The sequence below is a fragment of the Cinclus cinclus genome, chromosome 20, assembly GCF_963662255.1.
Source record: "Cinclus cinclus chromosome 20, bCinCin1.1, whole genome shotgun sequence".
NCBI lineage: Eukaryota > Metazoa > Chordata > Aves > Passeriformes > Cinclidae > Cinclus > Cinclus cinclus.
In genome coordinates this window covers 4,827,772-4,845,535 of record NC_085065.1, presented here as the reverse complement: position 1 = coordinate 4,845,535, position 17,764 = coordinate 4,827,772, and the positions used below count along the sequence as shown (strand labels likewise).

Here is a 17,764-nt window from a genome sequence, read left to right as displayed (position 1 = left end):
AGCCAATGAAAAGTGCTGCTGTGCCTTTTCAGCACGGTCACATCCTCAAACACAGACACTAACTCAAAAAAATTAACCAAATGCTCTTGAGCACCTGCTTGCTCACCATGGTATGATGACAAACTGGAAGGCACAACACATCTCACGTTAAGAACTCAAGCTTTAGTCAAGGTTTTGCATTTGCTTTCCATCCCAATTACTCTATACAAGATTATTTATATTAGTTTCTTTTGATAGGAATTTAATAACAAGTATTTCAGTCTGATGCAAGAGAGCTGTATGGGAGACAATCTGCAGAAGAGCTCATCTTAACTGCTTGCACATATCAAAGTAACAAATTTTGGATGCCAGCTATTTTTACTTGCTTTAAATCTGTTAAAACATGGCTTTTGCTCTTTGTGATTTGTGAATAAAATGAATATTTTTGTGGGGAAGATGGATGCTACAAATCTCCCAAACAAGTTGTTAACAACGAATGCCAAATATGAATTAATTTAAATCACAAATAAGTTGGTGTGATTAGCTCCTCTAATCAGAGGTGTTCTGATACTGCAAAAATTACTCTCAAGGTTAGAAAGAGCTCCTTCTCTGACAAAGTCTTGCTCACACATTTCACCTGTAGCTTTTTAAGGTGATTACTTGGTTGCCTTATAAAGATTCTGCAAGATGAAGAAATAACACGCTAAACCAGATTTTATTTTTTTTAATTTAAATTAACTGAAGCAGAAGAAAGAATTTTAGAGAAAGGAAGATAAAACATTCTTAGTTCATCACCTATCTTCTCATGATATCAGGAAAAGACTTAAATCACAGAATGATCTAAATAATCAGAGAAAACAGAACTGCTTGGGTTTGAAGGCAGACCTTAAAAATCATCTCGTTCCACCCCCTGCCAAGGGCAGGGACACCTCCCACTATCCCAGGTTGCTCCAAGCCCCGTTCAGCCTGGCCTTGGACACTTCCAGGGATGGGGCAGCCACAGTTTCTCTGGGCACGCTGTGCCTTGCCACCTTCACAGGGAAGAATTTCTTCCATAATAATTGACAAGTGCATGACAAATCTGAAAGAATGTGAACAGAACCGCTTGGATGTACCTGAATTTCTTCATCTACACGCAATGGCAGGAAAGGAAGAAAAGCATCCTGTTATTCCTGGATACAGCCACTGCTACAGCACAGAACTGGGGAAGCACGTTGAACATTTACCTGATGATCTAGATTTGCTACACAGGCGTTAAACAGAGACCAGAATCTCTGATAAGACATGGAAGGGGAAGGCAGGCTGTGAAAGGACTTAAAAAGGGTCAGCAGGGTCAGAGAAATGAGCCGAGGAACATTCTTAGCAGAGTAGGAATGAACAAAAGGAAAAAAGCAGCAGCAGGCCAGGCCAGAAGATAAGAAGTTGAGGCAACCAAGGAATCAGATAAGAGGAGTTATCTGAGATTTTTTTCAACCCTGTAGGTGGTGCGACTCAGGGCTGCGTTTGAGCCTTGACAGAAGGATTTGAAAGTGGCTGCAAACACATTGTTCCAATGAAAGGTCTTGTCAAAGCTGAAAGCTCAGCTCCGTGTGTGCGTGCTGGGAGAGCGACGGAGCTGCCCGGGCAGAGCTGTGCAGGGCAGGCTGGGGAAGGAGAATCAGGAGAGCCCAAGACACCTCCACACTCACAGAACAGAACCACAGCCAACAAGGTGAGATGAAAGGGAGCTGCTTGTTTAATCAGTTCCTTTCGTCTCTCCTCCAAAGATGGTCGTTAAAGTAGTGCTCAAATTTGAGAGTGCTTAGGAGACAAAATAAAGGGAAGGGGTGGGATTGAACATGACAAAATAGCTTAGGGAGCAAAACAGTTCGTTAAATAAGAGACCAGATCTTGAGGAGCAGTCAGAGAAACCAAGAAGAAAAGAAAACGATGATGGAGGAGAACTATAAAACCCAAGAGATGTCTATATTAAGAGCAGAAAATGACCTGGGCTTGGCCAAGCACAGCTACTCCAGGCAGGATCCCATTGGAACATGCAGCACCAGTCCCTGGGCTCCGAAGGCTTTGCAATTCCAGGTGCTCCCTTTCCTGTCCCATCAGCACAGTCTCTCTTCCCAAGGTTCAGATGACTCCCCAACAATAACCACGGGCTGATCTGAAAGTGGTGACTTTGGCAGGGATTACAGGAATTCTGTGTAGGGGATGTGAAATCAGAGATCCCCTCTGGAGCAGCGGGTCCCTGTGCTGTGCCCTCCCTGCTCCGGAGGCAGCGGGATCCCGCTGGTGCCTTCCACAAGTCATGGGCTCAAAAAATCAGAGGAAAAGCTCTGCAGCAGCCTCAGTGTCCAACACACACTGGAACAATCAGTTCTAACACCAAAGGCTGCTGCCATAAAGCCTCTCAGAAAAAGGACAGATGAAGAGAATGGAGAAAAACCCCACAAAATTAACAGAAACCTGCAAAAATTGGGTCTTTGCTGTCAGACAAACCAAGAGTTTGAATATAGATCTTGAAGAGAGTAAGTTTTATATTCCTGTCTCTAGAAGAAAATAAAAAAAGGCATTTCTCCATTTTCTTTTAATTAATTAAAAGGGACTTGCTGCTATGAAATAAATAATGAGTAGAACAGTCTTAGTAAATCTGTAAAGACCTTAAACATTTGGGAAAAATAATGAATGCAAAATATTTTATATTATTAAATCTACAGAACCTTTCTGTTTGTTCTTGTTATTTTTAAATACAGATTTCCTCCAACTTTCTAGGAAACTAACTCTTCACAGAAATTCCCAATGTTTTCTCTTCTGTTCAAAGTTGTTAAGATTGAAATGGGAAACCCGTTTTAAAAATTCCTAAGAATTGGTTCCTTTGTATTTACGCAAAGATGTGAAATCGAAGTACTGAGTCTACCAGGAGCATTTCTATCCCTCCTCTGTGAGCTGAGCAAAGAATGTAAAAAAGGCACAAGGAACAGGAATCACAGGTATTCCATGTTAGCAAATCCTAGTGCTGGGATACCACAAAGTGAAAACAATTTTTAAATTAATACTTTGTGTTTCTAAATCTTAATTATGCATCTTATATGAAATATCATTTCCCTGATCCACAACATTTCTTCAGCCATCAGGAAGGAAATATTAATTTGAGGATAATGGCTCAAATTTGTTTTTAACAAGCACAGAACTTCTGTCCAACTGCAACCATACACATGACCTGAAAAATGCACAGCTCTCATCAGTACAACCAATAGCATGAGGGGGTTGTTTTGTTTTGGGCTGCTGGGTTTTTTTAAAATAATATCCTTAATGGGGTGGGAGGAGATTGCTGCTGTTATTATGTACTGTAGCCAACATACTTGACCAGCTTCAATTCAGTACTTATTAAAAACAGAAAACATTTTTGGCTGTGTCAGGTAATGAATAATTAGTTGCAACATCAGTTTAGTGTTTACAGAGATTACAAATGCAAAATATGAGTAGAGTGAAATGGAAGAAGCTGTTGCATGCATTTCTTAGAAAAGCAAAATACTTTGCCTGCACAAGCAACTGACCTCAAACTTCCCATCTCCTCCGAAAATCTCATTTACAATCACACTTAATTTTTTTACTCAGCTGAGTTAAAAGTAACTGTATTTTCATAGCTTCCATTGCAGTAATTAGTTCAAATGCTATGCAGTAAAACCCCATCTCCCCAACTGCAACACAACATTCAGCTGACTTTGGAACCAAAGTACAGACAGGGTACAAAATGGCAAAGCCTGGGATGAACTTTTAATGGAACATTATTAATAAATTGTGCTCACCCCGTTTTAAATCAGATCTAACAGTGACTCCTCTCTTATTATTCGTTTTATTTTTCAGTCCATGTTTGTCACGTAACAACAGCCAGACCCCCTGGCTGGCCCTGTGCTGCCCAAAGGACAGATGACAGACGGTGCTCCCTGCTCTGACACGCAGAACACAGAAAAATCCCAAGGGCCACTGACAGTCCTGCTGGGGATTTTTCTTGGCACATAAAGGTTAGTGATCCTGAGTCAGAATACCAGGACTAAAAGGGCAAATTACTTTCTCTCCCCCGCCTCAAAATATAGTTTTCCATTCAACACGAGCAGATCTTTAAAATACTATAAATGAGTTTTTCTGAATCTTAATTAAATGGGAATCACCAGGAACATTTTAAGTGCTAAATTAATGTAGCCTAATTTCATAAAGAAAACACAACATAAGCATCTATTTTGCAGCACAAAATATAATAAAGCAGAAAATTTGGGCATTGTAGTGCTAACATTTCAGATTACCTGCTGCATCCAGTTTTAGCCATAGAGACAGATTTGAAAACTGGCATCTGTCTGAACCCTTACACAGCTCACTCACAACAAGTCTCATGGATTGAGGAAGCTGAAATCTTGCACAGCACACATAATGTGGAAAGGCAGAAAAGATATGGAAGCATTGAATAAAGCAGCTTTATTTATTTTAAAACTAAACCATAGCTAAGCCCTCACGGGGGAAAGCCTGTTATCCCCTTTTCATTTTCTGCACTACGACATTCAAACGTAGTTCCTTCCCTCTGATGCTGAAAGCTTTCAAATGCATTAAGAAAACAAGCAAAAAATAAACAAGATTTTCCAATATTAATAGAGATTCCACTAAATGCTACCTCTCCGACACAAAAGCAGCAGCAGAAAACACCAAATCATTGCATTTTTCTGCTCAGTGCAACATATCTTTACAAGCAGCTCGCTGCGAAGACGCCATTTTATCAAACCTGAAACGCAGCCAAAAGCTCAGGACGCTGTGCTGCTGCTCTCTCGCTGAAATGTTATGTAATAAATTGATTTAACAGAAGCAGATGCTATTTTCTCAGGGTTAGGGTTACTTTCTCTCATTTTTTGGCTCTAAAAAGGGCTGATGGGTAATAAAATACCTGAAGAAAGGAGCCGCCCAACCATCCTAGGAGACGCTACATTGTGTGCAGAGCTGTTTCTACTCCTGCCTCTACGTTCTCCAGGGCTCCCGGCTTCAATATGTCGGCTGTGTACAGTGTAAGCCTCATCCTGTAGAGCTGCCAAGAAAATCTCTCAGTGCGAGCGCGCGCCCAGACAACCTGCGAGCTCGGCCGGGCCTCGGCTGCACTGGCTATGGAAATGCCCTTTCCACGCACAGCCCTCCTCCCCCTTCCCCAGCTCTGCTCCCCGGCTCTAGGTGAAGCTATCAACAGAGCGGGATTTTTAAGCTTTGATTATCTAATTGCAGCTGACACTAAACCGATCTTCCTTCCTCTTTAAATTCTTTCAACTGTCACAAAACATTTTCACTTCAGGACCCAGCTACAATTAGCGCCCGTAGCTGCTTTTCTGCCGTTTTGAAAGTCAGCCAAGAGAAGACGCGGCTGCTGCCGAGCGCCTGCCCCGGCTCCTGCTCTGTGTCCTCCTCCTTCCTCCTGCCCCATCTCCTGCCCCCTGCCTGGTATCCTCCTCCTTCCTCCATCCCCATCTCCTGCCCCATCTCCTGCCCGGTGTCCTCCTCCTTCCTCCTGCCCCATCTCCTGCCCCCTGCCCAGTGTCCTCCTCCTTCCTCCATCCCCATCTCCTGCCCGGTGTCCTCATCCTTCCTCCTGCCCCATCTCCTGCCCAGTGTCCTCCTCCTTCCTCCATCCCCATCTCCTGCCCGGTGTCCTCATCCTTCCTCCTGCCCCATCTCCTGCCCAGTGTCCTCCTCCCTTTCCCAGCCCCATCTCCTGCCCAGTGTCCTCCTCCCTTTCCCAGCCCCATCTCCTGCCCATCGCCCTCCTCCCTGCTCCAGTGCCAGCTCCTGCCTCATCGTTCTCCTCCCTGCCCCGGCTCCTTCCCGTGCCAAGCGTCCTCTCCCCTGCCCCAGCTCCCGCCCGCCGCCCTCCTCCCTGCCCCAGCAGCAGCTCCCAAGTCCCAGATGTACCCTGGACTGCTGCCAAGCCCTTAATGACTTCCCTGCCTCTATCCAAACCAGCTCTAAGTGGCAAACGCGAGCGCATTAATCAGCAGCGCAGTTGTTTCTAGAGGCAGGGAAGAGCTGCCCGTTCGAACAATGCGGCACGAGCGGGCGCTGGCTGCGCCTGCACAGCGGGACCGACCATCTTGGAACACCCCGGGCTGGGAGCCTCGGCTCCCTCCAAGGCACAGCAACACTCCGAGTGAGCAGAATGGGGGCAGCTTTACATTTTTAGGGTCTAAAGATCGCCGTAAATTCCGAGACTGAACGTAGAGGGCTTTTATCAGTGCCCACATGCAAATCTCAAAGGGTAATTCACACAAACTTCCAGCACGTCCAATACACTCCTTTACGATTATTTCCCTTCCTACCTGCCCCAAATACATATTAAGGACGTGGTAAATGGGGGCTCATTTCAGCTTTGCTGTTTCCTGTCAGGGGCTCATCGGAGCGGTGTCCTGCACTGCCCCTCTGTGCTGGATCTCACGCCCATGGCTCTCTAAAGCTTCAGCCACACTCTCAGGGTCGCTGCCACTCCACCACCGAGGCACGATCGCTGCTGCTATTCTTGGTTCAAGAACTGCTCCACTGAAGGACTCCTGACAATAGCTGGTTTCCTCCTGAAGACATTTATTCTTTGTTTCTCTGCAATAGTCTCTGAATACCGGTCGGGTTCAAGCTCATTTCAGAAACAACTGATAAATGGAAATCAAACCTGTTTGGTTTTGTTTCTGTTCAGAAAATTAAATCAAATGCACCCAGGACCTAGGCTTGAGAGTCAATTTTGCAAGAACAATTTTAAGTGGAACTATTGTTGTGGTATATTACATTCCTTTAGAACTAACTATACATGACTGAAATTTCCATTAGTTAAAATGATACGACAAAATTGAGCTCCTCGTATTTTTCCTATAAATAAGACAAACTTCCTGTAATCAACTTCAATTTATGAAGGCAAGTCATTACATAGGGCACCTATTGAAGGGGACTGTTTTTACCAGTCAGAGCACACAGAAAGGCAAAGAACCCCAAGAAATGAGTCAGAGCCCACTAAAAAGCTTGGGAGTAAAATGAAGTGCGGCTTCCAACCAACAGTGCTGGCAGAGCACATCTGTTCCCTTATCTTGGACCAACTCTGATGGGGAATGTATCTCATAAATTTGAAATTTGCAATTATTAATACCTGAAGACTAAAAATGGGGATTTGAGAGATGATGCAGTCCACTCAGCTGATCTAAGGAACTATTCCTGACACACACGAGATGACATTATCCCAACCCAGCAAGAAAAGCCTCCAGCAATGGAGCCTGCACATTCCCAAGTGCTCCATCTCACTTCTCAAGACAGCTTTCATACTGGCATGATTTTCCTAATGTCCACCCTCAATCTTCCTTGTTGAAATTTAAGCCCATAATTTCTTATCTGATCCATCACAGGCACACAGAAGGCATAATTTCCTTCCCTGCAGCAGCCATTTAGGTATCTCAGCATTTATAATTCCAATCTTCCTTTCACTCAGGAGCTCCAGTTCCTTCCTTCTTGGCAAGGCTTTTCTCCAAGAGCTCTACCCACTCCTGCTGCATTCCTCTGCTTTTCCAAGTGGTTCCTTCTGAAACACAGTACCTCCAGCTGGAATGTTCAGAGGCCTTATCTCACATGTCCCACAAGAAGTAGTGCTGTTCTCTTTTTAACACATTAAAGTTTAGCCTGTGACCAGATCCCTTTTTGTAGTGTGAGACCCACACATCTGTATTTGGGTACAGAGCTGCTCTGGCCAAATAAAGAAACTTTCCTTATTTCTTATCCAATTACACATTTGTATCACCACTACTCTATACTGTAATTTTGCCTTCCTGTTGCCTAGCACTCTTCTCCAGTTGGTCTTGATCAAAAATTTATTGAAGGCTGTTGTTCAACCATCCCCTTTGGCATCACCTGCTCTCCACAAACCCCAGTGACTCTGCATTTCTTTCCTGAAAAGTTCAACATGCACAGAAATAGCTATTTTGGGATTTTTTTCCCCCCTAGGATCATTCTAACAGTTACTCTGACTGATTTACGCTTCCTCAGTTCTGACTTTCTCACCTCTTAACATTGGTTGACTTTTTTGTCTTTTAAGAGTTTTCATACTCTTAAAGTGACCACATTGCTCCAATCTATCCTCTGTTTAGTTTGCTGTGAATGTCATCACTTCCAGACAACTGGACACTCCTGAAGTGCTCTAACTCACTGCAGCTTTAGTTCTAAATTTACAAATGAAGGGGAAAGGTATTTAAAGTATTCCTGATGCCATCCATCCCCCTGTTCCCTCTGTCCCACTGACCTTGCTTTTTACTAATGACTCACTTATGAATGACTTAGCTTTTTGTTCTTTGGGCCTTTTTTCCCCTCCAAACTGCTACAAATGTCTTTATTTCTTTCTAGTAGTGGTATATATAATTCCTGAGCTGTACAAATTCAGCTTTTCTCTAATTTTCACCTGAACTTAAAGAGTGCATCTGGGACTTTCTCTTCTTCCCAAGGACCAAACTCCTACCCTATTCCCTGATCACTTTGACCTTAGTTGCTTTCTACCTTTTACTTCACCAGCAGGACAGGTCGTGCTAGCTGGTCTCTTTGCTTTGTCAGAAAACTGCCACCTGCACATTTGACCACCTTGCCAGGCTGTTTCCTGACCTTTCTTTCCTCAGACACCTGGGCAGTTCCTGGTCCTGGCTGTCCCTGCAGCACAGTCATCCACAGTGAAGCTGGAGAAGAGATGCAGCTCCTGAAGCAAAAGCAGCCACCTTCGAGCCATCAAGCTTTTGCACAGCCCCACTCTTTGAAAGTGAGGACAGCAAAACTACAAAAGCACCTCAGTTATTTATCCTTACACAGATTTCTATTTTTCCTTCTCCCTGTGCAAAATTCTAATCACTGTCAAAGAGATTTGAAGCAGCAGACTTATTTTTCATGCTCTGCTTGCCTGATGTCAGATAACATCCACAATACAGAAAAATTCGTTCCAAAGATTAGTTTACTGATGAGTTTCTACCATAATTTTTCATTCCTAATGCCTGTATTTGTGCTACACAGAGACTGCCACTTCCTTGTATTCAAAGCATTATAAGGAGTTTTCGAAAATTTTGATGGGGGACAAAAGTCTAAACTACCTGAGACTCACTTCCCACAACATTCCTGTCACTGCAGTTCAGAAAATTTTCATCATCCAGGAGACAGAACTATGGGTTAGATCCCTTGTCTGTGTTATCTGCTACATTTATGGCCTTGTGTGATGTTTTAACTTCCTTTTGTCTGAATATACAGCTGACACCAGTGACCTTTGGGAGTGCTGCTTGATTTCCAGGGCCACAGATCACACACCAAGTGCTGCTAAATGCTAAACAAAGCCCTGAGAACAGGAGAAGAGAGAAACAACAATTACCTCTTACACCTCAACATCCCCTTACAGCACTAACTGAGTGAGACTACTGGCAAAAAAATGTAATCAAACCAAATTCTGGCGATTTTCCCCAGGCTTTCATTCCAGAAGTAGGAAAACTTTTCCACAAGTTACAGAAATGTGTGTACAGTGGATTGCTCTGCAAATGGTGGCAAACAGGTGTGTAAGGATTGAAGCTGTCAGGAGTTTCTTGGCAGGATGGAATTGTGTGTTTGTTATATACATTCACCCTCCACTGAAGCAGCATGAAGAGCCAATTCCTGTTTCCAAAGAAACATCACCATGCTGCTTTCTTCAGAAGAGATCAACAGCCACGACACCATGGAGCACACCATCCAGGTATTATGGAGAACTTTTTTTTTTAAGCATATTTTCTATATAAAGTGTGAAATTATATACATAGGAACTGTGCAAACACAATGAATAAATATTACCTAATTTCTACTTTAAAGCTTTTAACTATTACATATGAAAAACTCTGCTCTGGGAGATCCAGAATAAATCCATTTTAGAAGTTTCTGGTTTTAATTGAGTAACTCTCCAACTTAAAGCAAAATCGCAGCAATGTTTTGCCAACAAAGATACGCTGCTAATGGAATTGCAGAATATGGACCCAAAGAGAGGTGAAGTTCAACAAATAATTTCCATAAAAGCACTTTGTTTGTCAAAGCTCAGCCTGTTTGCAATGCCTCCAGGAGATCAAGTTAAATCTTATTTCAGACTTTTGAAATTAAACTTTATTAATATATTTCAGAACTGCTTTGGCACGCGCATGCCTTACCTTACAGCCATCACAAATCACAATGAGCTGAACTGCTCAAGCTGAATTCTTCAAACTTTACTTTAGCAGAAAGGTCTCTATTACTTTGCTGGATCTGATGAAAAAACTGTATGTCAAAGATTATCAGTGTTTTCCAGCTATACTGACTGGCTTTAGGAGGCATGATAACCTCTCCCTAAAACTTTTCTCCAAATCTGACTTTACAACCATATGAAACTGCCCAATCTGAGGGAATTCTGAGGTAACTGCAGTTAAAGGACTGGATGTTTGGAATGAGTATTGTCAGACATGATTTTAACAGTAACCAAGCATATTTTAATCTTGCTTCCTAAAAAATTATCAAAACCAAAGCTAATACAAAGAGACTGTAAGAAGAGTTAACGTGTCACAGAAGAGCACTCAGCAACTTCCAGCTGCCCACTTCAAGGTGCACACCACACCATGCTGCAAGCATTTCTTCAACTGCAGCTGAAGAAATCTTCAAACACAAAACAAACCTTCCAGCTCCAGAGAAAAGAAGAATAAAGTTCAGCACAAAATCTGGCATCAGCCCACACACAGAAAATAAATCTCTCTTTGTAACTGCTGTCAAATTCTTACTTCACAACAAACACCAGACAGAACAAATTAAGAGTGTAACAGGAGTTGCCACAATGCTGGTGTGTTTACTCCTTCTGATTACTGCAGGAGTTACTTGCTTTCACTTCTTTCTGGACTTTGGAAACAGATAATATGGATCTGTTCTGCACAAGGCTCTACCTGCCAATAAAAAGATGGGCACAAGTTCCACCCTGACTCCTGCAGGACATGGTAGGTTGCTTTTGAGGTGACAGATGGTTGCTTCACAGTGCTGAATTTCAGGAAAGTCAAAGGCATCTTTGGAGGAGAACTCATTACTTCAGTTGATCTCTGTTCTAATAATCAAACACACTGCTTGCCTGGAGACTCCTATATAAAATTCCTCATTTGTAAACAAACTAAAAAATCTCTATTCCTTGTTATTTTTAATCTCCCATGGTAGCTTCCAGAAATTATCCTAATTCTTTTAGATCACATGGCAAAGAATCACTCTAATAATTCAATGAATGGGAAAATGCCTCACACCTTAATGAGGGAAGTTAACTACTCACCTGGTCAGTGGAGTTAGATGACAAAGTGGGGAGGGAAGAGATAGAGAGTCCCATATTTAAGTAAAAATAACGAAGTAGACTAGATAATAGAATAATGCTCATAAATTGGAGATATGTCTTTCCTTCAGTGTAATCCTGGTAAGGATTACAGAGGGGACAGGTCAAGAACAAGCTCTGTAGCTCAAGACAGACATTCCAGACAAATAACTATTCTACTCTAAAATACTTCAGAAAACAGTTCCATAATAGTTAACAATGAATAAAACCATTTTCAAGGGGTAAGACGTCTAAAGCATTCTATGCAATTTGAAATGTTTAAATTTCATAAGAGTTTGGTTAATGTTTTAGAGATTACCTTAAGAGAGAAACAAAAAAAGGCCTACTCTCATCCACTTCAATGATATTTCTAGATGATAAACCTGACAAAGAATATATTAGTAGCCATTAATTCCCACTTGCCTTACATTGGCAGAACATCCTTTTTAATTCATGACACTGCAGTTAAGTTCTGATACGTGTTTAGGATAGGCCAAGACCATAGATAACAGGGGCTGCTGATAAGAGAATAAAGAGATAAAATAGTGTGATTTTTAGTGGAGAGACTGGTAATGACTCTCTAACAGTATTCCTTGTACCTGGGTAGTTATAAATAAGGCCTGAAAGGAGTGTGGATGCATAATTACAAATTAACTCTGCAAGGATATGATGCTGGAAGAAGAAATGCTACAGACACGAACTCACATCAAACATCTTCTGGATACAAGATGCTCATGTAGGGCAATCCTGACTCTTTGATTACAGCAGATCACCCATAAGAGGTGTTGCTGTGGCTCATGATGAGGCTGAAGAAGCCAGTCTTGCTTGGGCAGAAGGCAGCCCAGGTCTGAGGGGCTCTGGGCAGGGCAGGGAGGGAGCCCTGAGCATGGCTGCATCACTGCCATCATACCTTGTGGCTGTCCTTAATGCCCCTGCACACATCCCTCTCCCACAGTGCAGGTGCTGTTCAGGCAGACAAAATTCCTCTTTGATTGTGGCTCAGGTACCTACACAGACTCTTCTGGAGAAGTTTGATTTTTTTTTTTTGTTCCTTCCCATCATTTCCCCAGAGAACTTTTACCTGCAATGACTCTTTAGTAAATGAAATACCCAAGGAGCCAGAGACAGACATTTAAAGGAAAACAGTTCCTATTGATGCTAGGAGGAAGATGGCAAAAAGCTTAGTTTCAATAAATATTTCTTAGTCAGAATCCTCCTGTTTATAATTCTTCATTTTCATATTCACAAATACATACCACTTTGAGTAAGATTTCTGGGGAAATTCTTACATTTACAGGATACAGAATTCCCTATTTATTTCTAAATCTAACAGTCACTCAAATCCCAACAGCTGAGATGAAAAAGCTTTGGCCTTCCCTGGGTACCCTTCCTACTTCTTTGCTCTTTATGCTTGACAAGATGAAAACAAAAGCCTGTAAGAGAGACTGAGTAAGAGTGTGAATATGTTCAATTCAAGGCTACAAAGGTGTCTCAGGAGAGAGATACTCCTCCCTTGGCCTCCCAGGGCAGCCAGGCACAGAGCTGCTGTCATTATAAGCCGAGCTGGACATTTATTTTTTCCTACCATGCCTGCAGTCAGTAAATGAGCTGAAGCTCCACCTGCTGGAAAGAGCTCCAGAATTCAGCAGGTTCTTTCTGTGTGGAAAAGGCCATCACTGGAATCTCAAAACACCACCTCATGTCAGCAGACTAAACGTTGCCAAGATCTAGCCTGTTTAAGATCCTGTTCAGTGTGCAGATCTTGTGGTGCCTTTGAAACCTTTTGACTTTACAGAGTAAAGAGCAACAGGACAATTGTGATTCTATGGACAAACTGCTACTAAGAAATTAAAACTGCAGGTTTAGATTTGAAATTAAGAAGAAATTACTTACTCAAAGGGTGGTAAGGCCTGAGGAGGCCATGGAAATGCTCCAAGGGCTGGAGCCCCTTTGGTCTGGAACCAGGCTGGCAGAACTGGGGGTGATCAGGAGGAGAGAGGAGAAGGCTCCAGGGAGAGCTCAGAGCCCTTCCAGAGCCTGAAGGGGCTCCAGGAGAGCTGGAGAGGGACTGGGGACAAGGGATGGGGGGACAGAACAAGGGGGAATGGCTGCAAGCTGAAGAAGGGTAGGTTTAGATGAAGTATTAGGAAGAAATTCTCTACTGTAAAGGTGGTGAGATACTGGTGCCAGGTTGGATGTGGCTTGGAGCAACCTGGTCTGGTGGAAGGTGTCCCAGCCCATGGCAGGGAGGTGGAATGAGATGAGCTTTATGGTTACTTCACCCCAAACCACTCCATGATTATGATGCTAAGTAACACTTTTGCTAAGAGTTTGATGTGGGTTAACTTGTTTGGGGCAACAATTTAAAATGAAGCTGAAAAGCTGCTGCACTGTTTCTTTTCCTCTCATTACTACTAACTTTTACTGTACCTTGAATTTTTTCACTGGTAACGTAAAAAAAGCAAAAAATAAAACCCCCCTGAACTAATTCAACAGTGTAGAACATCTGCTGAGGGTCACCAAACTGGCTGACATACTACACAGAGAGCAAGTTAAAATAGGAACTGGGAAAAAAATAAAGCCTCAAGGTAGAAATGCATCTGGCAAGATCAAAGTCAGACAGCTCATACTACACTCTTACAAGCAAAGCTCTTTTATGAGTTATGTTATGATTTACAGTGGCCTTTGTTTCATTAAACTCAAACACAGATGCTTCAGATACATCTACAACCATGCCTGGAAGAAACCTCCTGACCCTCAGGCAGCCTGAGCCACTTCAGCTGTGTGTCCCACATAAATAATGAGAGAGGGGAAGCTCCAATCCCTGCTCCCCAGGACCTGAGGGAATGGCTGGGGCTGTGCCGGGGGAGGTTTGGGTTGGGTGTCAGGAAAGGTTCATCCTCAGAGGGTGCTGGCACTGCCCAGGCTCCCCAGGGAATGGCACAGCCCCGAGGCTGCCAGAGCTCCAGGACAGCTTGGCCAGAGCTGCCAGGGATGGACAGGTTGGGATTGTTGGGGGGTCTGGCCAGGGACAGGGGCTGCACTGGATGATCCTTGTGGGTCCCTTCCAGGTCAGGATATGCTATCATTTTTATGGTTCCAGAGTTCTGAAAATAAAATAATGAACATATCTCTGACACAGAATATAAGTCTGACAGTTAACAGACATTTCCTAATCCAGAAGAAGCCAAGGATGTCAGAACCATCCCTGATGAATTAGGATTTGCAAGGAAGATAAGGAAGACTGCTGTCAGGAAAGCTAGAGAACTGCTGGGAAATGATCACTTTCCATCTCACTAAAGCCAAATACTTGAGAATACAGAAGCATAACCTCTTTCCTCCCTAAAAAAGAACCATTTTAATAAATAATAAATTGTTTCATTTTGTCTGTTCATTTTTGAATTTCTGGGGAGTAGCTGAGTGGTATTTTCAAATGTATTTTGGTAAGTATAGAAGCCATAATTTCAGAGAGAGATTATTCTCTTATCTAACTAAAACTTCTAAAGGACCACACCAAAGAATCTTCTCTGCTGTAGTTCTGCTCAGCAGCATAAATAGTGAAAGATTTGCTAATGCCCAAAGGGGAAAACTGCAGACAGTTCAGATCCAAATTTATGATGTTTGACAGCGCTAATGAGTGATAATGAGCAACACTTGAGATCACACAGAAATGACAAATATTCAAGATATCAAACCCCTCCTTTATGATTTAGTCCAGATCACTTTTTAAGCCATGGATAACTGCATGCCAGAACAGTCCCTGCTTTGCCTGACATCCCCACAAAGCAGAGATGCAAAAGGGGAAGTGCACCACTGAGTTCATCTCCACTGCAAAGCTCACAGCATCTCTAGCACAGAAGGGCAAAAAGAAGAGAGCTGCTTATTTGCCATCAGCAGCTTCAGGAAAATGAAGTTAGCCAAGAGATTTTTTTCCTCAACATCCTATTTCCAACAGCCAAAGAAAGGCCTGTGTGTCTGAGACCTCGCCTGCGGTGCTGTGTCCAGCTCTAGGGCTCCCAGCATCAGAAGGATGGAGAGCATGAGAGAGTCCAGCAGGAGAGAGTCCGGAGGAGGCCATGGAGATGCTCCAAGGGCTGGAGTCCCTCTGCTCTGGAGCCAGGCTGGCAGAGCTGGGGGTGCTCACCTGGAGAGGAGAAGGCTCCAGGGAGAGCTCAGAGCCCTTCCAGAGCCTGAAGGGGCTCCAGGAGAGCTGGAGAGGAACTGGGGACAAGGGATGGGGGGACAGGACAAGGGGGAATGGCTTCTCACTGGCACAGGGAAGCATTAAAGGGGATATTGGGATTAAATTTTCCCTGTGTGGATGGTAAGGCCCTGGCACGGGGTGCCCAAAAAAGCTGTGGCTGCCCCTGGATAGCTGGAAGTCTCCAGGGCCAGGCTGGATGGGGTTTGGAGCAACCTGGGATAGTGGAAGGTGTTCTTGCCCATGGCATGAGGCTGGAAATAGATGTTCCCTAATATCCCCTCCAACTCACACCACTCTGTGACCTGCAAAGGACAGAGTCAAGTGGTAGAAAGGCTTAAGACACTCAACTACTTTTCCGAAAGTATTCTTTTCCTAAGGTGAATATAATAATTGAGAGCATAAGCAAGCAAAGGTATAAAAATGTCTCAAAAGAACATCAGCAAAGTTCCTATTCCTTATTTACAAACATACAAAACACTACTCAAGGAGAATTAAAATTATCAGAATGACAAAAAATAACTTGCAAATACCCAAATTACCAATGGTTCTGTAAGAATCATCACTAAATATTTACACTTCCTGAAGATGCATTATAGCTACCAAAGAAACACGAGGGGGTGAAAAAAAACCAAACTGAAGGAAGACCCCACAGCTCCAAACAATAAAATCCTTTACAGGCGGGTGCCAGAAATGGCACATTGTGCCAGAGCACGAGTAGTAGCGAGGACCGGAATTTCAAAATGGAATTTTAGAACAATCTCGACAGTGGAGGAGGCAGCTCCAACAGGGGTGGAGCAGCTGCTCCCCGAGGGTGCCGCTCTTACCTGGCTGGGCCTTGCTGGGATGCTGCTGAGGAGGAGGAGGAGGAGGAGGGCTGGCTGCTGCTGCTGCCGTGCCCGGCGCCGGGCCGGGGGCGCTCAGAGCCCCGCTGGGCAGTGGCTGCCCCCTCTTTAGGAGCTGCTTCTGTTCCTGCTGGCGGAAGCGGGGAGGCACCTCTCGGGGCAGGTATCGGGACGCCGCAGGCTGCTGCCCGTTAGCAGACGCGCGCTTGCCATTGCTGCTGTTGGTGAGAGTGCTGGTGGAAGTACTGGTACCGGTACCGGCAGGTTGGGGCTGGCTTAAACTGGTCTTAATAGGTTCTGGCACTAGGGCAAAAGAAAATAATAATCGTTGGTTTAGGATTGGAAAAGCTAGCAGGTTGGTTTTTCGTTTTGTTTTTTTTATTGTAACTGGTAAACTGATGTTTTGCAGCCACTGAGAAGTTGGCGGGGTATGTTACTTTCTAAGTAGGTTTACTTTCTCTGATGGTACTGGAAGATTTTCTACTGAAACAAATCATCTGTTTCAGGAGGGAGGGCAAAAGAAAACATTAACAATTCTGTATTGAACAGAATGCTCGTTTTAAGTGCGTGGCACCCTGTTGCACCCACCTTGAGTCCCTGCTGCCTTTTTAGTTCAGCAGTTCTGGGGGGGGCCTTGCCAATATTAACACCATATCCCAGGGCCTACACACATGAAAACAAACATTTCCAGGCTTCTATTAAGCTCCCCAAAAAACAAGCTAGAAGACCTGATCCACCAGCTTATCCAGCACTCACACGAACTCTGGGTTTCTTGTGGTCGTTATCCAAACCTTTGCATCAACCCCTTAGGATATCCCAGTCACCAACAACTGCACTCCAGGCATGATCTGATACTCCCCACAATAACCCGGCCTGCAGTGAGCCAGCCAGACCACCCTGGAACGTGCCTGCACACCTGGCATGAGTGACCAGCAGTGCCAGGTCCCTTTGGGACAGGCAGGAGGGAGCAGGCAGGGTGCTGGGGGATGGCAGCCCTGGCTCAACTCACCTGGCAGCAGCTGCCAGAGCTCTTTGCTTGGTCACCAGAGAAACTCTCTGAGCTTCTGGGATGAACAGAACCAAGCACTGCTGCAGCTCATCACAAGCAATGCCCAACAAGTGCAAAACTCCAGCTCATTCACAGTCACAGAATATACTGAGAGGGAAGGGACACACAAGGTACATCTTCCAAGTGCTGGTCACACCTCATGCCCAAGAATGCTGTGCAAATGTTGCTTGAATTCTGTCACAGACACTGTAAACCCACACTCAGCCCCTCTCCAGGCTCTGACACACCTAGAAAACTGAACAACTTCTACAGCTGCAGGAGGGAACAGCTCCAAGGGAATGCTGGGGATGGGTTCAAAGCAAGCAGGGACTTGA

At 44.0% G+C, this 17,764-nt stretch overlaps 1 protein-coding gene across 6 annotated transcripts in view; it reads right to left on the bottom strand.

The window, feature by feature from the left end:
- TNRC6C (trinucleotide repeat containing adaptor 6C) overlaps positions 1–17,764 on the bottom strand; it is a 99,826-nt gene that overhangs the window by 39,854 nt on the left and 42,208 nt on the right. For all 6 annotated transcript variants that reach the window (XM_062506508.1, XM_062506507.1, XM_062506509.1 and 3 more), the window contains exon 4: positions 16,364–16,684. In XM_062506508.1, the coding sequence (XP_062362492.1) occupies positions 16,364–16,684 (321 nt within the window). The remainder of the gene's footprint in view (positions 1–16,363; positions 16,685–17,764) is intronic.